At 38.4% G+C, this 22122-nt stretch overlaps 1 protein-coding gene across 1 annotated transcript; it reads left to right on the forward strand.

Annotated features, from left to right (window-relative positions):
• Positions 1-9551: 9551 nt before the first annotated feature.
• Positions 9552-13228, forward strand: LOC149232500 (uncharacterized). The gene is made up of 2 exons (XM_089381929.1): positions 9552-11238; positions 11880-13228. Exons 1-2 carry the CDS (start codon positions 9552-9554, stop codon positions 13226-13228), a joined length of 3036 nt encoding a protein of 1011 aa, XP_089238055.1.
• Positions 13229-22122: the final 8894 nt, after the last annotated feature.

Below are 22122 nucleotides of genomic sequence, written 5' to 3' on the forward strand. Positions count from 1 at the left end.
GAATCAATATTTCTTTTTAATTTGTATTATTACCAGTTTAGATTCTTTACAATTTTAATCAAATAAATGATTTTATTAAATATAGAAAAAGATTGAATACAATATCTGATGAATTTTTCCAACCACCAACTTGGACTTTGATGAGGCTCCAACCTCTAGAGCTCCGACCCTATCTTGTCAAGGCACAAACCTTGGATTTAGAAGCACCAACTCGAAGGGCACCAATCCTTCCAATTCTGAGGCACCAACCCCAAGGGCACCAATCCTTCCAATTCTGAGGCACCAACCCAAGGGCTCCGACCTTATAGTTTTTCTTTGTCAAGAAATGTTTTGATTGTATTACACTACTCCCTATCCTTGATATCTTTGTAACAGATCGTGGTCTGAACTACATAACTGCTTCAGGAGTCACTGCTTCTCACTATCTTACTTCCAAGGAATATACTCATACATACTTCAATGATGACGTAGTTTATTTCTTCCTTAAAACGATGAATGATGAACACTTATTTCGTTTACAAAATTGTTTTCCAGATTTGGTTACGTACTTCTTCCATAGACTACATGTTCAAGCCATTTAGATATTAACCCACCCAATAAAATTGCTCGACCTTCAGCTTCCTTCATTTTTCGCGACCTTTAGCTTCCATCTTCGACCTTATGCTCTCTCTGTTTCTTCAAGTTCACGAGTTGTGAAATGTGAATTCTTCTCTGTGTCATATGCCTGAGATCAATCCTTGATGTGAAGGTGTTTAGCTTGTATTTATACGGTTTTCACTAATACCCAAAGGACACATTCATTGGGAGGAGGCTGACTTGTATATTAAAATATATCGAAGAGTCTTTCATCCAATTATATTGTAGACTTGATTATTCACGAAAACCACATAAAGGAGAGACTATACCCACAGGGAGGTCCCACATGCCACGTCACTGCTTAAATCGCAATCACAACTTCATAAGACTCCCGCAATCGCAACTTCAGAGGTCTGCATATAACATTGTCGATCCCCTATTACCGATAAAGCGAATGCGATGTGATATTAAACTGTTTTTGATAAGCCCGTAGGGTCCACAACTCTATCGCAATCGGCGGTTTGAATGTGTCAAGCCTTTATTGAAACTTGTGATACGTAACTTCCGATAGGCGGATGCGATATTTCTTTAGGGCATATTATAACGGTGCAGCGGGTCTGCAATATTATATCACAATCGGCGGATTTGAACATGACATCCTTTAAGACTTGTGATATGACAACTCCGATACAATGGACGCGATGTTTCATTAAGTCGTATTGTAATGGAGCTATCAGGTCCGTGTTGTATATCGCAATCAGGGGTTTTGAGCAGTGTTACATAACTCAATATAATAGAACTGTCGATAAAGTTCCTCTGATGACATTATTAACTCCTCTCAGCTCTTCCTCTTGGGCATATGCGTTTTAAAGGGTTTCCATGGTTTAATACTTGGATGTTCCTTAGCTTGTGGCTCCTATGACTTCTAATAGCTACTCTTTGATTCTCGATTGCTTCCTACGACTTCTTCCTCTTACTCTTGGGTTCTTGCTCATGTGACTTATCTTCACTCTTCTGCTCTTCTGGTAGCTCTTCTCCGTTGTGTGTTCCTCTTTTCTCCTTCCGATGTCGCTACTCTTTTGACTTAATCCTCTTGTTGCTTCACGAATATGCTCTGCACGTAATGTTGTTGGATCTGCTTTGCTTGACTTCACATCATCATTTAGTATCCCAGAATATTTCCATATTGACATCAATGACAATCTAGATCAATAGTTGGTCCGAATGCACTCAAGACCATGTTGCACATGCTATTCGATGAGTTGGACAGAGGTGCCAAATTAGTGTACCCGGATGCAACAAAGGTAAGGGTTCTCTTTCAAAAGGATGTCACCACAGAGTACATAGACACCATAAAAGACTACCAAGCTTGGCATTAGTTTTCCACCATTGATCATCGAGAGGATGTTGAAGAGTTAGTCTTCCCACAACTATCTGAGTCTTAATGATGTCTTGCATGGCTTACTCAAGCCCATTTTGTCTCACATGGGTACATGTGCAAATTGTATTGTAAACATGTTGTAAATTGAAAGACCAAGTGTCAATAGTAGATTGTAATAGTCATGTTTAAGTTGAAGAGTCATGAGGGTAGGTGATGAGTCACAAAGGGAAATGTCAAGGGTCACCCCTACCTTTGCTATTTATAGAAGCTCATAACTCATTGTATGTGCTTCTGGGAGCCAAGCTTTTGATATGTATAACTTAGAGAAAGCTTGGAGTGTATTGTAATGAGCCTTGGCTTCTCCACAGTGCAGAGCTAGTACATATCTTTGGAGGAGCAAGTGGAAATGACTGTAATGTTTTACTATCGAGTCTAGTGGTTGTCATGGTTGTATGTATGATTGGATCTTTCACTCTTTTAATATAACAAAGCCAACACGTTTCATGCATATATTGTTATTGTAGTTCGGTTATCCTGGTTACTTTAATGATGTATGTAGTTGTAATTTACGCATGTATGTATGGACTATTCCATATGTGTTTGTATGAATCTTATCGAAGTGTGTTGTTGGTATATGTCATCACTTTGGATCGTTGGCTATCCTGCTTTCCATATCGTGATTTCTTTCAGCTCGTGTGTTCCCTTTCAAGTTGCATGCTATTACAGGCTTCTAAGGGGCACACTCCGCTCCCCTTTTGTGTGTTATATACTTTCATGCACCTTCTTGACTTGCTGCAATGTCACACCCTTGCTTACAACAAGGAAATCTTACTTATCTCTATGCGCAACCATAGTCAAGGCGATACCGTAATACCAACTTGTGGGACTCCTACTCCAAACGGTCTGAGGTATAGATGGGACTTCTTACCCAGGAGATCTCCTGACATGTTAGCGGGTCCAACACCGTCAAAACCTACAAAAATTGGAATATCCCAAATTTGATAATTTCATTAGTGTAGAAATATTTTGGTAGTGGAAAAATAATGTGGAAGTGGACCAAGATCTCCTCTAAAAATTATCAATGGCATATTTCAAAAAATCTTTAAATGAAGTTCATCATGTTGGTATAGGCTATCAACAAACCTTTTGGTGAACCCACATGGTCCCATCACTTCCATTATAAACATGATCATGGATATAAAATTAAATAAATTAAAATCATAGATCTCGATAATCATCCAATACGAAAGTACATCCTTGACTTGAATGCATAACGTCAAGACAACATCAATATTTTAAAACAACATGAAAAATCAATTGGATGGTTATAATGATAAGTTGGTAGTAGATGGAAAGTGGTGAATATTTCATGAATGATACTCATCACACTTGGAAATCTTCTCATGTTAATTAATCCAATATGATACACACATTGCCTAAGGTAGCATTAAATTCTCAACTAACCCAAAAGCATTAGATTCGAGGGCCCAACTAAATTTTTAAATGAGCCTTAAGAAGTAGATTCCAGCCTATTTGAGTATGTTCTCTTATGCTTAATTGATGATTATAATTTGATAGATAGAATTTTTTAGCATAGATGTGTCTAACCATATTACCTTGACTACAATTTTCTAAGTTTTGATTAAAATTGCATCATAACTTTGTTTACTTTTTAAATTTTTTCCTTATACATTCCTTGCATTTTAATGCACTTATGTTATAGTTGTAATAAATAATGCAAAAATAGTTGTTCAACCTCATTATGAAATCAATGATAAGATGTATATGCATCAAGGTACATCCAATGAGTACAAAAAAAATCTTGCATTGATGATGAGAAATGTCATGCGCTCAACATCATTGGTCCATAGTAAAGATAAATTTCAATTAGACTTCATATTATTTGGAATTGAGAAATCGTTAAGTTCTAATTCAGTTTGATTGTTATAAAATTATTTATATATTCAAATATAAAAATGCAAAACACATAATATCATTTCAAATACAAGCTCAAGGAGTAATCTAATAAGAAAAAAAAATGCATAGAACTGAAGAAACACACTCTAACATTTAAAAAAATGCATAGAACTCAAGAAACACACTCTAACATTTAAATAAATTGAATAAATTCCATAACCACTCAGCAATAAAATTAGAAAAATATATAAACACATTTGTAAGCTACAACTCCATATTTTAATTAGCCCAATCAAAACAAAAATGATTATGATAAGATAATCTATTGATTAGAATTCAACCACATAACCTTTGGCCTTTGAGTTCAACATTAGGAAAAAAAATGTACATAACTAATTTTACATATAAAAAAATATCAAAATCCTCACCAATAATGATATCTTCAATAACATATAAAAATAAATAAATTATAATATTAATTTATTCAAGTACATAAATTCTATTTTTCAAACAGAACGATAGCTTTTGACCTTCCAGCTGTTTTTATCCTTTAAATATTGTGCTTGCTAGTTTCTATTTTTTTAAAATTTATTCATTTGTTCTGTCGTAAGAAAGCTTCGTCATATCATATAACTTTTACTCCCTGTAAAGCTTTTCTTTTCCAGCTAATATCATTTAACTAACGCTTTTCATCAAGGTTGAAGGATAATAGTGTATTTGTGATTGCAATTAATTAAATGAAAAAACAACCAATTGTCAAGCCATTTATCCAAATTTTTCTTTGTGTACATATGCATATATAGAATCTTATCTTTTTCTTCGCTAGGTTAGTTGCCTACGTTTTTTATATTTTATATAATTGATTTTTATTTATTTTTGAATCGGTAGAAAAGATTTCATTGATCAAAAGAGTGTTTTCAAAGAGTACATAAAGATAATTGCCACAAGATGAAAGTTTACATGATTCTTAATCTCAGTCGTTTGAACTTATTGGAGCATCTTCATGATCACAAAATTTGACTTTAATATCTTTTAACAACATCAAAATATATGTTGTTTCGGGAATTTTAAGAAAAATATGGGTATCGCAGGAACAGCTTACTAAGTACATAAGAAAACAAATGGAAACCCACATAGAGATTACAAAATAACCAAGGAAAAAAGCATGAAGGGAAATTAAGAATCTTTGACATTCACCATGAGGATGCTGGTAAGCTTTGGATCCAAATGCTTACAAGCAAATTAAAAATGACCAAAAGCTGGAGACACTAGAGAGAGACTAGAGAGCTGATACCTTAGTAAAAGATAACTATCGAGGACATAGGAGCTCCATTTGTTGAAGGAGCAGTGGAAATTAATGGTGCAGAGTTGATCGTTGGAACAATTGGTGCTATGTTGACATGTGGAGTGTTGATAACTGCTAGAGTGTTAGAAGCATTTCCTGAATCAAAAATCTGAATATGAAGCAACGTACTTATCCACCATTTAGAGACATATTAGAATATCATGTAAACAATACCATATGCTTATGAGAAGGCCTTTCAAGTCCTCTTGTCCTGTAAATATCTTGTAGTGGTCCACTTGTTTATCCTAGATGACCAAATGAAGCAAAGAATCCAACTGCTCGTAGACTACAAAAGAATGTAGAAAATGCAATTTTCTTTTACAAGATTTTCTAGTGTGTGGAATCCAATTGAATTCCGAGTTACCCACTTCAGATTCTGAAAAATAAGCTTTGTCTCCAAATTCCCGGGACTCAATTTGTTGAATCTCCCTTCTGACTTCTGGCGAGATTGTGCCAATCACAGTTGCCACAAAACTCCACTCGAAAAAACACTTGGTATGAGAACTAGACCTACTGTTGGAGCCGCACATATGGTTTGGTATTCTTTGTTGAGGTGGCATAGTCAGCTAGAGAGGTGCACCCAAAGAAAATGTGACTTCATTACAATATTGCCTTGAGGATTTTGCAACAGACACGAAACGAAATTGACAAGGAGCTAATGTGAGGTATTTCAACAAAGGGATATATTATTAGCATAACACGAAATGCACCAAGGTGGAAAAAACCCATACCATCCAAAGGCTCTTTCCACCATAATTTCAGAGGTGGTAGAAAACAACACAACCGGGAGGACCATTAGAGAAATTTTGAGGTGAAAAATGGTCCTCAAAACGAAAATGTACAACCAAAATCAAATTTATAATAACTAATAGGATTCAAAATGATGATGTCAACCATGGGGATGATTCACCATTTTTGGAGTAAAAAAAGTAAAAAGATTAGAACAGTTTAAAAATTAAGAAACTATTTTTTCAACTCGTATTTTCAAGTTATCTCCCTACGCTTTTAATCAAATTTCGAGTGGGAGCACTTGTTGGATGCATAATTGACTTCCTCATCCAAGAAGTACCTTTGTTGCATACTTTCGATGGACATTGTTACACAAAAAAAAGAGAAATACAAGAAAAAACATGATTGCAATTACGTTTTTCCATATATTTCTCATTTTTCATGTAGCAGGGTCCATCGAAAGTATGCAACGTGGGTACTCCTTAGATAAGGAATTCAATTATGCATCCAATGAGTCCTCCCGCTTGAAATTTGAGTAAAACTATAGGAAGATAAGTTGAAAATACGAGTTGAAAAAGTAGTTTTCCTTTTTTTACCTCTAAAATTTGATGATGTAATCTTATCTTATTTTATTATTTCCACTATTATTTTATAATATTCTTTAGGAGACCTATTTTATACCTCAAAATTTCTCTAATGTAAATACAATCTCAATTGCTAGAACATTTTGAGGTCGGCGAGTGTCATAACCAAGAAAGGGAAGGAAAAAGAAATAGTGTTGTGAGGGACCAATGCTCGTGAGGAGGAGGGTAAACTAGAAACGATAATTATGCAAATTATGTTATACCTTATCAATGACAAAACCCATGTAAACCTTAACAGAAAACAAGACTCCCCAAATTGACATCTTGGGAAACAGAGTAAACCCCTTAGTAATTTTAGGGAAGCAAAGAAAGAGACATTATTAAAACCCGACAGATAAATTACCCGAGTATGAAACCCCGCACACCAATACTGGACAATTGAAAGAGATACCTAGGAAATCAAGACGCTGAAGCGTTGATGAGGGTAGCACAACCACTAGTTCAAAAATTAGCTTGGAGGCTGCACTATGCAAGAATACAATGAAATGCATTGATTGCAAAACCTTTGCGAATAGATGTAATCTATGTCCTCACAACCTTCCCTACACTGAAAATGGAAGAATGATTGTCAGCTCACTTAATATGTCATGCCAAACATGAGAGAACAAAATAAAACCAAAGACCTTAGAATGTTATAGACCTCACTGTAGGATATTACGTACCTACGCCACCCCTTGCATGACCCAAGCTATTTATAATCACACAAAGAAGAGACGTTGCATGTCATTGAAGGATCATTACATTGCGAGGGAAGGACTAAGGTAGGACATGTATGTAATGCTGCAAACAGCTTAAGAAAAACGTTCTCTCTATATTGTTAGGAGCCATTAATGACTTGGAGGCATACTTCCTTCTCTCACATGGTTGATCCTGTCAGAGCAATTAAGGCAAAACCCTTGAAGCCTTAGCGAACTAGAGGTGAAGCATAGAATAAAAACCAGAAATAATACTCACCGTCTTCCACCACCTTCACACTTAGAGTAGGGAACATCATCAAAACATATATCTCCATATTTAACATGCCTTTCTTACACGTTACATCATTGAAAAGACACTTGACAATAGTCATCTGCATGCTCTAGATCATTCAATGATGTGATATCCGTTGATGCAATAACAAACACCCATCAAAATTTTTAATTATTTTAATTATTTATCTTAATAAATATGTAAATTTTATTTAATTAGCAATTAACAATCAACATATGGAAAGGTGCGATGGGAGGAGTGAGCGGAGCGATGCGAACATAACAACGCGGGTATCCTTAGGGTTTTGACACAGCCCTGCAGGCGGCAGGCCTGTCGAGCCAGAGACCTGCGGTAGCCACAGGTGGAGCAGAGTGCTGGTGGTCGGTACCATACGGGCCGAAACTATGTTTCCCCCCCAGGGGGAGGGCCAAGAGCCTCCCCCTTCTCCGGACGCGAGAGCACGGCAAGATGCGGATCGGGACAACCCAAATGAAGTCAGCGAAGGTACCATGAACAACAATCAGCAGAAGGGTAAAGACTCTGAGACAGAGAACAGAAACAAAGCAAGTTCCTCAACTTGCAAACCTGTTGCCACTAATAGACCACAGGTGTTCTTCCCAAGTGAACGAATCAATGCCCGAATACAGTACATGCGGGATCATGCATTGATCGGCAAGTTTATAGGGATTTGGCCAACAGAACGAGCTCTGAGGGCTTGGATCAGCACTGTTTGGCATCCAAAAGGGGATATATCTCTGCATTTAGGAGCAAAGGGCTTCTTCACTGCTGTCTTCAACTATCTAGAAGATCGAACCAGAATCCTGGAAGGAGGGCCATATTTTTTTAACTCGGCAGGCCTATTTCTCAAAGGCTGGGTGGAAAGATTCAACCCAGACAAGGAGGATTTGAGTTGTGCGCCAGTGTGGATAAGGCTTTACTCTTTGCCTTGGGAATATTGGGAGGAAACTTTTCTGCAGGAGATCGGCAACGCTATTGGAAAATTTGTAAGGGTAGCAGAGGAAACAAGACTCTGCAAGCATACTTCATACGCCCGGATTTGTGTTTATATGGATCTCAAACAACCATTGCCAGATACGGTAAGCTTCTTTCACGAAGACTCTGAATGGGTTCAAGTCATAGATTATGAACAGGTTCCATTTAGATGTAGGAAATGCCATGATATAAGACACTTGTATAGAGACTGCCCTCTAAATAAAACACCCTCCATGTCGAACAAATCCAACAATCACTCTCCTGATGGATTCACAAAAGTTGTCAACAGAAGAAGAGGAAACAAAAAGGCCACTAACAATCCCAAGGCAAATCCTGGCAATAAGGCAACATCTAGCAACAGATTCGAAGTTATGAACAAAACAGATGAGAGGGGTTCGGACGAGGAACACGAGAAAGATCCAGCAATCCAGCCACAACAACCGAGGGAAACATCAATGCAAGGAGGGCAAAAAATCACACATCAAGAGCACCTGAAAGAGCCAACAAAAAATATGTCAAAGAAAACTGAAAAAATGGATATGGAGTACTCTCAACCAAGCGGAAAAGCACCGACAGAAACTGAGGATATTCTTCAATCGCCCCACGTTATGGATGAGGACCTGGAGCCCCTGGACATCGGGGAGCTGGACATCCTAGGTCTGGAACAGGCTTGTCGCACAAAGAACTTTGAAAAAATCCCGGAACAGCAGGTGGACAACCTAGTAGCAGTGTTAAGCAAAGCACAGAAAAAATATTCTCTAGGGGTACAGATTGGCAGTCCATGGGACGGCAAGTTCATTACCAAGGATAGCAAAAAGAGGGGAAGGAAAACCACCATAGAAAGAACAATCAAGATAGGAGAGATTCTGGTGGAGTCAGGGCGATACGCCAAACTGACTAAGTACTTCACTGCAAACCCCAACCCTTCTCAATGAAGTTAATATCTTGGAATATTAGAGGGCTTAATGGCCCCAGGAAAGGAAGAACCCTAAAAAACATGTTGAAGCAAGAAAAACCCAGTATTCTCTTTCTGCAAGAGACGAAGTGTAGTTCCACAGTTTTGGAAAGAATAGCTGCAAAGGCCTGGCCAGGAGGGCTAATCACAGCAGTAGATGCACAAGGCGCCTCAGGAGGCTTAGCCATTCTTTGGGATGCCCGGATCATCCACCTTAGCAACATTCAAGCTAACAAGAACTTCATCCAAGCCACATTCCACCTCTCAGGTACGAATGCTCATGGACTGCTAACTAATGTGTATTTCCCACAGGAAACAGCTCAAAAAAGCCAACTTCTGAATATATTGTCGGAACTCAATAGAGACAGACCTCTTCCTCTATGGATCTCTGGCAGAGATTTTAACATGATAGCTAGTATGGACGAAAAAAGAGGTGGCAGAAGCAACTCAAACAATGATGACGGTCTTCTAAAGAACTTCATCAACAACAACTGGCTAATGGACGTCCCAACCAACAACGGTATCTTCACCTGGACAAATAAGAGAGCAGGAGCGCAACAAATAGCATCGCACCTTGATCGTTTCCTCCTCTCAGACAACGCAACTCATGTAGGTGGAGAATTTACAGCTTCCATTATCCCTTGCTCTGGATCGGATCATTGGCCCATAGAGCTCCAATGGAACAGGCCTGGGCACAATCTTAGACGCCCTTTTCGTTTTGAGGAATTTTGGTTCTCTCATCTAGAATTTGAACAGATGGTCAGATCAAGTTGGACAAATTTTAATTCGACCGAGGGAACAAGAATGGCCAGATTCCAACAAAAACTTAAAAATCTCAAAAAAGCCATCAAACAATGGAACCACAAGACATTTGGTAACATCTTTTCCGATCAAGCCCAACTCAATTCTGAAATGAAGAAAATACAACAATCCATTATCAATGGCGGGCGAACAGAGGAGCTCTCCAAACAGGAACAAGATATAGGATCAAAAATCCTCGAAAGAGCCAAGCAGGAGGAAATCCTATGGCGGCAAAAATCCCGAATAAGATGGCTCAAAGGCGGGGAAAAAAATACAAAATTCTTTCATAAAACTACAGTTCAAAGAAGAATGATAAACCAAATTACTCATGTTAATAATGAGCATGGAGAGAAGATTGAAACGCACGAGGGCATAGAAAAGGAATTCACCAACTACTTCAAAAAAGCCTACCAAGAGCCCGAATTCAACAGAATGCCAACCATCAACCAACTCACTCAGAACATACCCAAGGTCATAACGGAGGAGCACAACAGTTTACTGATCCAACCTATCACTCTGCAGGAAGTTGAAGAGGCGGTTAAACAAATGAAAGAAGGAAAAGCACCCGGGCCGGACGGTTTCACAGCAAACTTCTTCCACAAATTTTGGGAACTGATAAATAACGAAGTATGGCAGGTTGTGGAGGAATCCAGAGAGCTCAGATGGATGTACCCAGGACTAAATGCCACTTTCATTGCTCTAGTGCCTAAAGGAGAAGACTCCAACAAACCGGACAAATACAGGCCCATTGCACTCTGCAACATGATATACAAAATTATTTCAAAGGTTATTGCTAACAGGCTCAAACCGCTTCTTCCACTCATCATCTCGCCTGAGCAATCAGGCGATGTTGAAGGACGCCAGATAACAGATGGAATTATTCTCACTCACGAGCTAATTCACTCCCTAAAAGTAACCAAAAAACCAGGTATGTTGCTTAAACTAGATCTTTCCAAAGCTTTTGACAGCCTCAGTTGGGTCTACATTCATAAAATTCTAACTGCTTTTGGCTTTGCTCCCTCTTGGATTAGATGGATCTACAGTTTAATATCCTCTGCTTTCTTCTCAGTTTTAATCAATGGCATCCCCTCAGCTACTTTTCGACCCTCTAGAGGCATTAGGCAGGGAGATCCCTTAACCCCCTTCCTTTTCGTTATCATGGCTGAGGGTTTGGGTAGAAGCATCACAGCAGCCAAGATCAATAGGAGGTTAAGAGGGCTCTCATTTCATAATTCCCCGGTCCATACCCATCAACAATTTGTAGATGACAACATGCTTTTTGCTCATCCCTCGGTCCACGTCTTATAAAAACCCTTCTTTCCACTTTCTCTGATGCTTCCGGTGCCCTCATTAATCAAGTCAAATCTCAAATTTATTTCTTCAACACCCCTGTCACTACTCAAAGAGCAATTGAGCGTATTCTGGGCTTCACCTCTGCCTCCTTGCCATCCAAATATCTAGGTGCCCCGCTCACGAGCTCTGCTCTCAAGCATTCCTCCTGGAGGCATCTTTTAGAAAAATTAGAAGATCGTCTGTTCCTATGGACCAATCGATCTCTGAATATGGCAGGCAGAATAATTCTTATAAAAGCTGTACTTCAATCTATGCCTTTGTACCTATTCTCTATTTTAGCTGCCCCCAAATGGGTCCTTAAAGAAATCAAGAATCTTCAGCGAAGATTTTTGTGGGGGGGCTCAGGACAGAATCGAAAGTGGGCTCTTCTTAAGTGGGAGAAAGTGTGTCTTCCCAAATATGCAGGTGGCATAGGCCTGAGAGACCCCGAGCACAGTAACAAAGCGATGGGAGCCAAAATCTGGTGGCGATGGCTGGCGCATCCTAGAACTCCGTGGGCTTCCCTTTGGATAGCCAAGTATGCAAGTAACTATCCAATGGAGGAAAGACTGCGCATGACTGAGACAAGCCCAGGATCTGCAATCTGGAATGCAGCCATACAAAACAGATCTCTCATTCAAGAACACTGCTTCTGGGAAATAAAAAATGGTAGTATAGCACGTTTTTGGGAAGATTCATGGCAGCAGATGCCAAAAATCAAAGACATTCTTCAGGATCTCCCAGACAAGACGAGAGAAATAAACCATCAGGCCAAAGTTAATCATTGTTGGACCTCCGAAGTTCCCCAAGACTACAGGAAATGGAAAGACATACATCTGCTCCTCCCGAATGGCTCAGAACAGATACATCACCTCCTAGAAACAGAGCTTCAAAAAAGGCAGATAAGAGTCTCGGATGAACAGGACATCTTAAGATGGGGCCACGGAGAAAAAGGAATTTTCACAACCAAGGAGGCTTACAACATAATTATACAGGGGCACATACACAAAGACAGCGTGTGGGAAAAAGTTTGGCATAAATCTACCTGGCCGAAAGTTTCCACATTTCTTTGGCTTCTATGTCACAACAGAGTCCTAACTTGGGACAATCTCAGAAAGAGGAGTTTCTCAGGCCCATCCATATGCTACATGTGCCGACAGGAGGAAGAAACAGCAATTCATCTAATGCAGAACTGTGTAATGGGAAAGAAACTATGGGAGAGGATCGCATTCCGCTGTCAAAAAGAAAGAAGAGTGCAAGACGACCTCAGAGGAACCATCGACAAAGGAAGTCAAGCCCCCTTTCAAAGTCCCATACTCAATGAGTTGTGGACACTTCTTCCCGGTTTCCTGATGTGGAATTTGTGGAAAGAGCGCAATCGACGAATATTCAAAGATCAAACGCTGCCGCTGGAAAAACTGTGGAATATTGTCCATCAAAACATTATGGAAACTCTCTCACTCAAAGAATGGCACCCCGAAGACCTTCTGACTCTACCTCAAGAAAAAGATATATGGGACAATTGGCAAATGAGTATAAACCATTACTCAACTAAAGATAGAACTCCTAACAAGCACAGACAGTAAGCAAGTTCTTGGAATCCTCCTCCGGCAGGCATGATTCAACTCAACTTCGACGGGGCCTCTAAAGGAAACCCTGGACAAGCAGGTTATGGAGGCGTTTTCAGGGATCACCATGGCCATCCTCTAAGCATCTTCATGGGCTTGATAGGTTGGGACACTAACAATTCTACGGAATTGGAAGGTCTATGGCGAGGACTCAAAATAGCACACAGGAAAAACTTCTTCCCCCTCATTGTAGAAGGGGACTCGCAGATAATAATCAGAATGGCCACAAAGCTTCAGCATGGCTCTCCAGTACACAAAATAAGTACCAGTTGGAGAATGTCCCAGCGGCTTGAGTTGATCAATCACTGGCTCTCTATGCATCAAGCTATAACTTTCAAGCATATCAGACGGGAAGGAAACAAGCTGGCCGATCTACTAGCCAACCTTGGAGTGGAAGCAAAAGAAAACCACTTCGAAGGCGCTATAGACAACCTTCCTTCCAGAGACCAATTGGACACGCTAAAGGCAATGATCTCTAAGGAAATTTCTCTGACTCAAAACTCGCACCCGGATGCGGGTGTTCATACTAGTCAATAAATATGGCATGCGCCATGACACCTGGAAGCAGAACGGAGCGCCGACGGCTGTACGAGGAGGCCTGCAAAAAGATTTACGAGTTAATGCACAGGGTTAATGCACTTAGCCTGCAGCAGAGGAGACGGGACGCTGCATTCAAGCCGAGCATGGCTGCTCAGGCCTCGATGCAGAAAGGGAGAAAAGCCCAAGGCCTTTCCCCCGTGGTGCGAATGAAGGTTACGCCTTATATTGGAATTGAGGTGCCAATTATGGAACAGAACCGGCCCATTGCTGCTTTCAGTGTTCGAAGAGAGGGTTTTCCGCCTGCAAATATTCAAGGGATTGTTGAGTGTTTGGGATCACTGGTTTTAAACGCCATGCCGCGCAGCCGAGGGGTTCCCAGGCGTGGAGGGAGGTCTGGTACCCGTGTTGTATTGGAAGACTTACATCCAATTGAGCCCATCGCCTCAGAGCCACCTTCGTCTCCCAGTTCTGAGCAGGAATGCCTTCTTCCACAGGGCACCTACCAGACATTTCGCTTCAGGTTTCCGAGCCGCCTAGTTAGACCAGAAGTGGTGGTCACTTTCACAGTCTTCATCTCTGAAGAAGAGCCTGGAATGTCAAATTCTGGCTCCACTGCCGCTGAAATTGTTCAAGACAGTGATATCCTCCTGGGCGATATGAACGGTTTGGTTTATAGAGCCCACAGCCATGAGGAAGCTCCAATTCAGACTGCCCTGGTCCAGCAAGCTCCGATACAGGACATCTCAGGTTATGCTGCCTCTGTGCAAGAGGTCCTGCCGCCGCCTAATTCAAACATGGAGATGGAGGTCTTCAGCGCTCGAGCTCTGACAGATCCGGGAGAGCCGCTTCAGAATGTGGATGGGATGGTTATATGGCTCGACTCGCCAAGCCCAGACAAAGGAATGCAGGAGGCCTCGCCCAACCAGACAGTCTAGTTCTCGGGTGCACTGTTTTGCTTTTTTGCAGTCATGTCGATACAAATTGTGTTGTGTCTTTGTGTCCAATTTTGTGTCCAATTCAGTCCTAGGGCTCAGTTTGGCAACTGCTGCAAGTCTCAGGCTTCAGCAGATTGCTCTTTTTGTTTTATGGTCAATGATGTAAACTGGCTCTGTCCTGCCAGTAGCTATGGAGTTTTTGTCAGTTTGAGTCCAGGTTATTTGACGTCCAGGAACCACTATAATGGACTGTGTTTTATGACTCGGTTAAAGCTTCTTCTGCTTGAGGACTGGCCTCGGCCTCCTCGCAGGATGTAAAACTTTGTACATATTTTCCTTTCTTTAATATAGCAGTAGCCTTTACTTAGAAAAAAAAAAAAAAAACAATCAACATATAATGAAATATTACATAAATTAAAAAATTCAAAATTCAAATCCCATTTTTATATATATTTTAAAATTACAAAAAGTTATATTTTAAAATTACAAAAAAATAAGTTAAAATATATTTAGTTTTCATTTAATTTTTAAAATTTTTAATATTCGCATAAGACTTTAAACCACAGAACAAAATGTTGAGATTTTCTGTTTTATTTAATTTTGGAAAAAATCTCATGTATGTGACAACAATAGGATTAGTTGTTATATTAGCTGCAGTATTTTTTGAGGAGGAGTTAATGCATCCTATATTTGTTGTGAGGGAATCTATGATTCAGTTTTATACTCCAGCTATAAGAAATGTAATCCCGTAGAGGATTGTGAGTGTGTGTAAAGGGTGTAGAGAAAATAGGGTGAGCTGAGAGTATGTGTGAAGAATTAGAATTGTTGTAATCTCCTTTGAATAATAAGATTGTCGATGCCTCTGTTCTGGTGGATGTAGCCCAGATTGGTTGGGTGAACCACGTTAAATCTGTGTGTTATGGTTTTGTCTTTTTTAATGTGATGTGTATGTTTTTTTAATTTTATTTCCAGTGCACATTGTTTAGTCTAACAAGTGGTATCAGAGCGGTGCAGCGGAAGTGTGGAGGGCCCACAACCTACAGGTCTCTGGTTGTGGAGCTGGTGCGTGTGACAGAGCTGCTGAAGGTGGAGTTTTGGCGATTGGCGCGGTTTCGGCAGAGACAATCGCGCCAATTTCTGACAGTGATCGGGTTGGCGCGTTTTATTTTGGAATAGACGCGCCAGTGGCGCGGATCTGAGCTCGCGCCAGAGCGCTAGTATCCTGATTGGTGCAGAATCGACGGGTTTAAGCGCTCCAATATTTTGTCACTTACACCGTTTTTGTTCCAGCGCGGATCGTCTGTTGTCAAAGAAGCGCCAACGCGCCAAGCGAGGATCGGTTTGGTAAAACTGCAATTTTGTTATTTGTTTTTTAGTTGTAATCTGCAGTTTGTACAGTAGAGGGATTGCATGATAAGGTAAAGGTAGCATAGTAGAAGGCAAAGGCATTTTTTGTTAGATATTAACTTTATTTATTAAGTTGGAATTGGAGATTTAGTTTGTTACAACATGGCAAAAACTCAAAGTGCTCGTTTTGAGATCGAGAAGTTCAATGGAAAAAATAACTTCGAAATCTGGAAAGTGAAGACGCATGATCTGCTTGTGCAACAAGGCGTGGTGAAGGCGCTATTGGGAAAAACCAAACAGCCTTACACCATGACAGATGATGAATGGAATGAATTGGATGGAAGAGCTCTGAGTGGTATTCGACTGTGTTTGGCAGATGATGTTTTGTTTAACATCGTGTCAGAGAAAACTGTTGTTGGTTTGTGGACAAAGCTTGAGAAGCTGTACATGAAAAAATCCTTGACCAATAAGATTCTTCTGAAGCGATAATTTTACAGTCTACGCATGAAGGAAGGTACAACTATTACTGATCATTTGAATCTCTTTAATACTCTTCTGGTGCAATTAGAAAGTATAGAAGTAAAATTTGAATTAGAGGATAAAGATATAACTTTATTGTGCTCGTTGCCTAAGTCATGGAATCATTTTGTTACTTCTATAAGTCCAAGTATATAAGAAACCCTTGAATTTGATGATGTTGTTGGAGCTTTGTTGTCCGAAGAGAGAAGGAAGAGGTCAAATTACGAAACCTCTACATCAGAAGCAATGATGGCTAGAGGTCGTTCTAGAGAAAGACGCTCCGATAAGCACAATGACTTGCATTCAAAATCGAAAGGGAAGAAGAGTAAGGTAAAGTGTTGGTTTTGTGGCAAATTGGGACATTTGAAGAAGGATTGTTGGAAGAGACAGCAAGCATCCAAAGAATACTCTTCAACAGCGAAGCAAGAAGCAAACACGACAAATACAAGTTCGGCATCCATGACAGGTATGAGTGATGAAGTGTTATCAGTTGATTTGTCTAGTCATGATCAACATTGGCTGTTAGATTCTGGTGCATCAAATCACATGTGTATTCATAGGGAATGGTTTAAAACTTATAAACCAATCAATGATGGAGTAGTTTACATGGGAAATGATGTCACATGTAACATTGTGGGAATTGGAACTGTTCAGCTTAAAATGTTTGATGGGACAAATAAAATTTTAACTGATGTAAGACATCTACCTGAACTAAGGAAAAACCCCATTTCATTAGGAGTAATGGACACAAATGGATATAAAACCTTTATTCAAGGTGGATTAATGAAAATTTATAAAGGAATTTTACTAGTAATGAGAGCAAAGAAGGTTGGAAATCTTTTTCAGTTAGAAGGAAGAACAGAGTCAGATCATGTTTCTATAGTGTCTGAAAATGACAATAGTTCTATTCGTTTATGGCATCAAAGGTTGGGCCATATGAGTGAAACAGGTTTAAAGATTTTATCTGATCGTAAGTTACTTCCTAATTTAAAGTCTGATAAGTTAGATTTCTGCAAACATTGTCTGTTTGGGAAACAAAGCAAGCAGAAGTTTAAAACTAGAAAACATACTAGTAAGGGAATCCTTGATTATATCCATTCTGATGTTTGGGGTTCGTCTCCTACAACCTCATATGGAGGTTTGTCATATTTTGTATCTTTTATTGATGAAGTCTCTAGAAAAGTGTGGGTCTACATGTTAAAGAAGAAGTTTGATGTGTTTACAGTTTTCAAACAGTTTAGAGCATTAGTTGAAAATATCACTGGAAGAACTATTAAATGTTTAAAAACTTACAATGGTGGTGAGTTTACTTCAAAGGAATTTGATAATTATTGCAAGGAAGCTGGGATCGAAAGACATAAAACCACTGTGCATAATCCTCAGCAAAATGGAGTTGTTGAACACATGAACAAGACTCTTTTAGAGAGAGCAAGAAGTACGTTGAATAACGCCAATTTGCAAAAGGAATTGTGGACAGAAGCGGTTGCTACAGCTTGCTATTTGATAAATTGATCACCATCAACTGCAATCGGATGCAAAATTCCTCAATAGGTATGGAAAGGTCATCCTTGTGATTATTCTAAACTAAAAGTTTTTGGTTGTGATGCATATGCTCTAGTTCCAAAACATTAGCGTTCTAAATTAGATCCTAAATCAAAAATATATATCTTTGTTGGATATGGTGATGGGACTAAGGGATACAGATTGTGGGATCCTACTACTCACAAGATCATCATTAACAGAGATGTTAAATTTAATGAATCCTCACTTGAAAGTTCATATGTAGATGATAAAGTGAAATAGGATAATGTATCTAAGCTTCAACACATTCAATTTGAAACCAGTCCAAATATTAATGATGATCAAGATGAACATGGTTCAGATGTAAGTCATGAAAAAGTTTCAGATGCAGGTCATGAACAAGTTTCAGATGCAGGTCATGAACAAGTTTCAGATGCTGATCATGAATAAGTTCCTACAGACAATAATCAGCAAATTGTGGAAGTACCAGAAATATCTTTAAGGAGGTCCACAAGAATTAAACATCCTCCTAGAAGGTATGATGATTATGTTACTTCATTTGCTTTAACTGCTAACGATGATGAACCTTTATGCTATCAGGAAGCTGTAGAAAGTTCTAAAAGTGAGAAGTGGAAAGAAGCTATGAAGGAAGAGATGATGGCATTAGACAAGAATGACACATGGGATCTGGTAGAACTTACCAAAGACAGAAAAAATGTGGGATGTAAATGGGTGTAGAAATTGAAAAGGGTTGTTGATGGTCCAAAGGACAGGTACAAAGCAAGGCTGGTCGCGAAAGGTTCTTCTCAGAAAGCAGGCATTGATTTTCATGAGATATTTTCACCAGTTGTAAAAATTGTTTCAGTTCGAATTGTATTACCATTAGTTGCTTTACTCGATTTAGAATTACAGCAACTAGATGTTAAAACTGCATTTTTACATGGAGATTTAGATGAGGAAATTTACATGGAACAACCGGAAGGGTTTGTTCAAGATCGCAACAATAAATTTGTCTGCAGGTCAAGAAATCATTGTATGGTGCGAAGCAATCGCCTCGACAATGGTACAAGAAATTTGATTCTTTCATGCCGAGTCAAAATTATATAAGAAGTGAATGTGATCATTGTGTTTACTTTAAGAAATTAAGTAATGACATGTTCATTATCTTAGTGTTATATGTTGACGATATGCTTTTAGCAAGCAAAAGCATAACAAAGATCAACATGTTAAAGGCTCAGATGGCTAGGACATTTGATATGGAAGATCTAGGAGCAGCAAGAAAAATTTTGGGAATGGAGATTTTCAGAGACAGGAACAATGGTAAGCTGTGGCTATCACAATAGAAGTATATTGAGAAAATACTCTTGAGGTTTGGTATGAACAATGTGAAGCCTGTTTCAGTCCCTTTAGCTTCCCATTTTAAGCTTTCTTCAAGTTTATGTCCTAATACAAATGAAGAATAGGAATATATGTCTCGAATTCCATATGCCAATGTAGTAGGTTGTTTAATGTATGCGATGGTTTGTACTCGACCAGATATTTCACATGCAGTTGGGGTTGTCAGCAGGTATATGGAAAATCCAGGAAAAGAAGACTGGTCAGCAGTGAAATGGGTGCTTCGGTATTTGAGAGGCACAAGTGATTATTGTATCACGTATAACAGAAGTAGTGAATTCGTTTGCGGATATGCTGATTCTGATTTTGAAGGAGATTTGGATAAGAGAAGGTCAACTTCAGGATACGTCTTTACTCTTGCAGGTGGAGCTATTAGCTGGATGTCAAAGCTACAAAATATTGTTTCTTTATCCACTACTGAAGCAAAATACATAGCTGCTTCGCATGCTTGAAAAGAAGTGGTTTGGTTGAAAGGTTTGATTGGTGAGTTTGGTAGGTTACAGGACAACATCAACTTATTTTGTGATAGTCAAAGTGCAATTCATTTGGCTAAGAATCCGGCCTATCATAGTAAATCTAAGCATATACCTATCAAGTACCATTTTGTAAGACAGGTTATCACTGAAAGGGGTGTTTCTCTTGAAAAAGTGCATACGAAGGAAAACTGTGCAGACATGTTCACGAAACCTGTTTTGTTAGAGAAGCTACGTTGGTGTTTGGCTTCTCTTGGCTTGAAGAAAAGATAAAAATAATAAATGAATAGGGTATCAGGCTAATTGTTGTCAAGGTGGAGATTGTTGAGATTTTCTGTTTTAATTAATTTTGGAAAAAATCTCATGTATGTGACAACAATAGGATTAGTTGCTATATTAGCTCCAGTATTTTTTGAGGAGTTAATGCATCCTATATTTGTTGTGAGGGAATCTATGATTCAGTTTTATACTCCAGCTATAAGAAATGTAATCCTGTAGAGGATTGTGAGTGTGTGTAAAGAGTGTAGAGTAAATAGGGTGAGCTGAGAGTATGTGTGAAGAAGTAGAATTGTTGTAATCTCCTTTGAATAATAATATTGTCGATGCCTCTGTTCTGGTAGACGTAGCCCAGATTCGTTGAGTGAACCACATTAGATCTGTGTGTTATGGTTTTGTGTTTTTTAATGTGCGGTGTATGTTTGTTTAATTTTATTTCTGCTGCACATTGTTTAGTCTAACACAAAAGCAAACCATCATGGCCAAGAATGCCATTTTCATGAACTTTTATGTTAAGTCAAGAAACTTTGGTCAGGTAGCGGTATTCACCGCACAGGTGAATTCGAAATCGCGACCGCAAACTCCATTTTTCATGGACTTTAACGTTAAGTTGAGTAACTTCTGTCAAGTAGCGCGGCAACTGAACAAGTTGATCAAAGTGTTCAAATGGGTTGAACCGTTAATTAAAAGGTGGAATGAACTTGGATGCGTCCAAACCTATAATCGTTATAAGCATGCATTGATTTATTCATATCTATACACAAAATTTTAGATGTGCGAAGTGCCTTGATATTTTAAAACAGTATTGATTAATAAGTCAAAGCTCTTTGAATTGTTATTAGTACATGTTACTCTTGATCTTGATTCTTGTTGTAAGCCTAACTTTTATTTGGGTTGTAAGTGTGAATAGATGTAACGTTCAATGTAATTTATTTTTTCAAAAATTATTACTAATTTATTATACATTATTTATTTGTTTTTTATTTTCGAGGGAAATCATCTTTTTTCTTCGTTTGAGAGTGAGAATGAGTCAATGCAATAATATTTATAGACAGAGCAATATTATTTCTATTTTATCTTTTAATATTTTATCTAATTTAAGTAAAGAAAATAACATCATTTCTCTAATCACCTCACATAACCCTATTTAAAATATCTTTTAATTAAAAATATAAATTATTATTTATTTATATCAATTATAAATATTATTTATTAAATTAAATTAAGTTTAATTTAACAAATTAACCATACAAATGCCATTAGCCATTAATAATTAACATGATAAGGTGTAGAGTTTACCAGCCCAATGAGATGTTAAAATAATTATAATTTGATAGTTATGGGACTTCTAAATTGATTAGGTGCATTTTTTTTCCTCTTTATTTTTTGTCTTAATAAATTCTTATTTTTTATTTAGAAATAGGATTTATTATACAATAAAAAAGTCATATTCATAATGAAAACTTTCATTATATTAAAAAGATTAGAGGAAGAGTTTCCAACCCTAAGGTACTAGTGCATAATAAATACATAGTTAAGATATGTTAACATTAATCTATTTTTAAAGAGAGAGCATTTTATGTTGAGTATACACAAAATTACATATTTTACAATGAGAAATGAGCCATTCAAGTTGTTGAGGTTTGCACTTACACTAAAACTCTTAGGCAGTTAAATAAACTTCCAAACCCTTATCATTATCTTGAGCAGACACTTAGTCAATGTCCCCACTCATGGTTTCCTTAAGTGGGAAGCTAGTCTCGTGTTCCCACACAAGGTCTGTTGATTTGTGGTAGCATTGAATGTGCTCTAGCCATGAAAATTCATGGGGAGGTTAAACCACATG

This window comes from Pinus tabuliformis, chromosome J (assembly GCF_031772625.1).
Source record: "Pinus tabuliformis cultivar Carrire ecotype Pingquan chromosome J, CPIR1, whole genome shotgun sequence".
Lineage (NCBI taxonomy): Eukaryota > Viridiplantae > Streptophyta > Pinopsida > Pinales > Pinaceae > Pinus > Pinus tabuliformis.

Bases quoted from the DNA above. Each gene is read 5' to 3' on its own strand.
- LOC149232500 (XM_089381929.1), top strand. From the start codon at position 9,552: ATGTTGAAGCAAGAAAAACCCAGTATTCTCTTTCTGCAAGAGACGAAG. The intron at 11,239-11,879 runs GTATGTTGCTTA...TGAATATGGCAG, and splicing joins AAAAGTAACCAAAAAACCAG to GCAGAATAATTCTTATAAAA.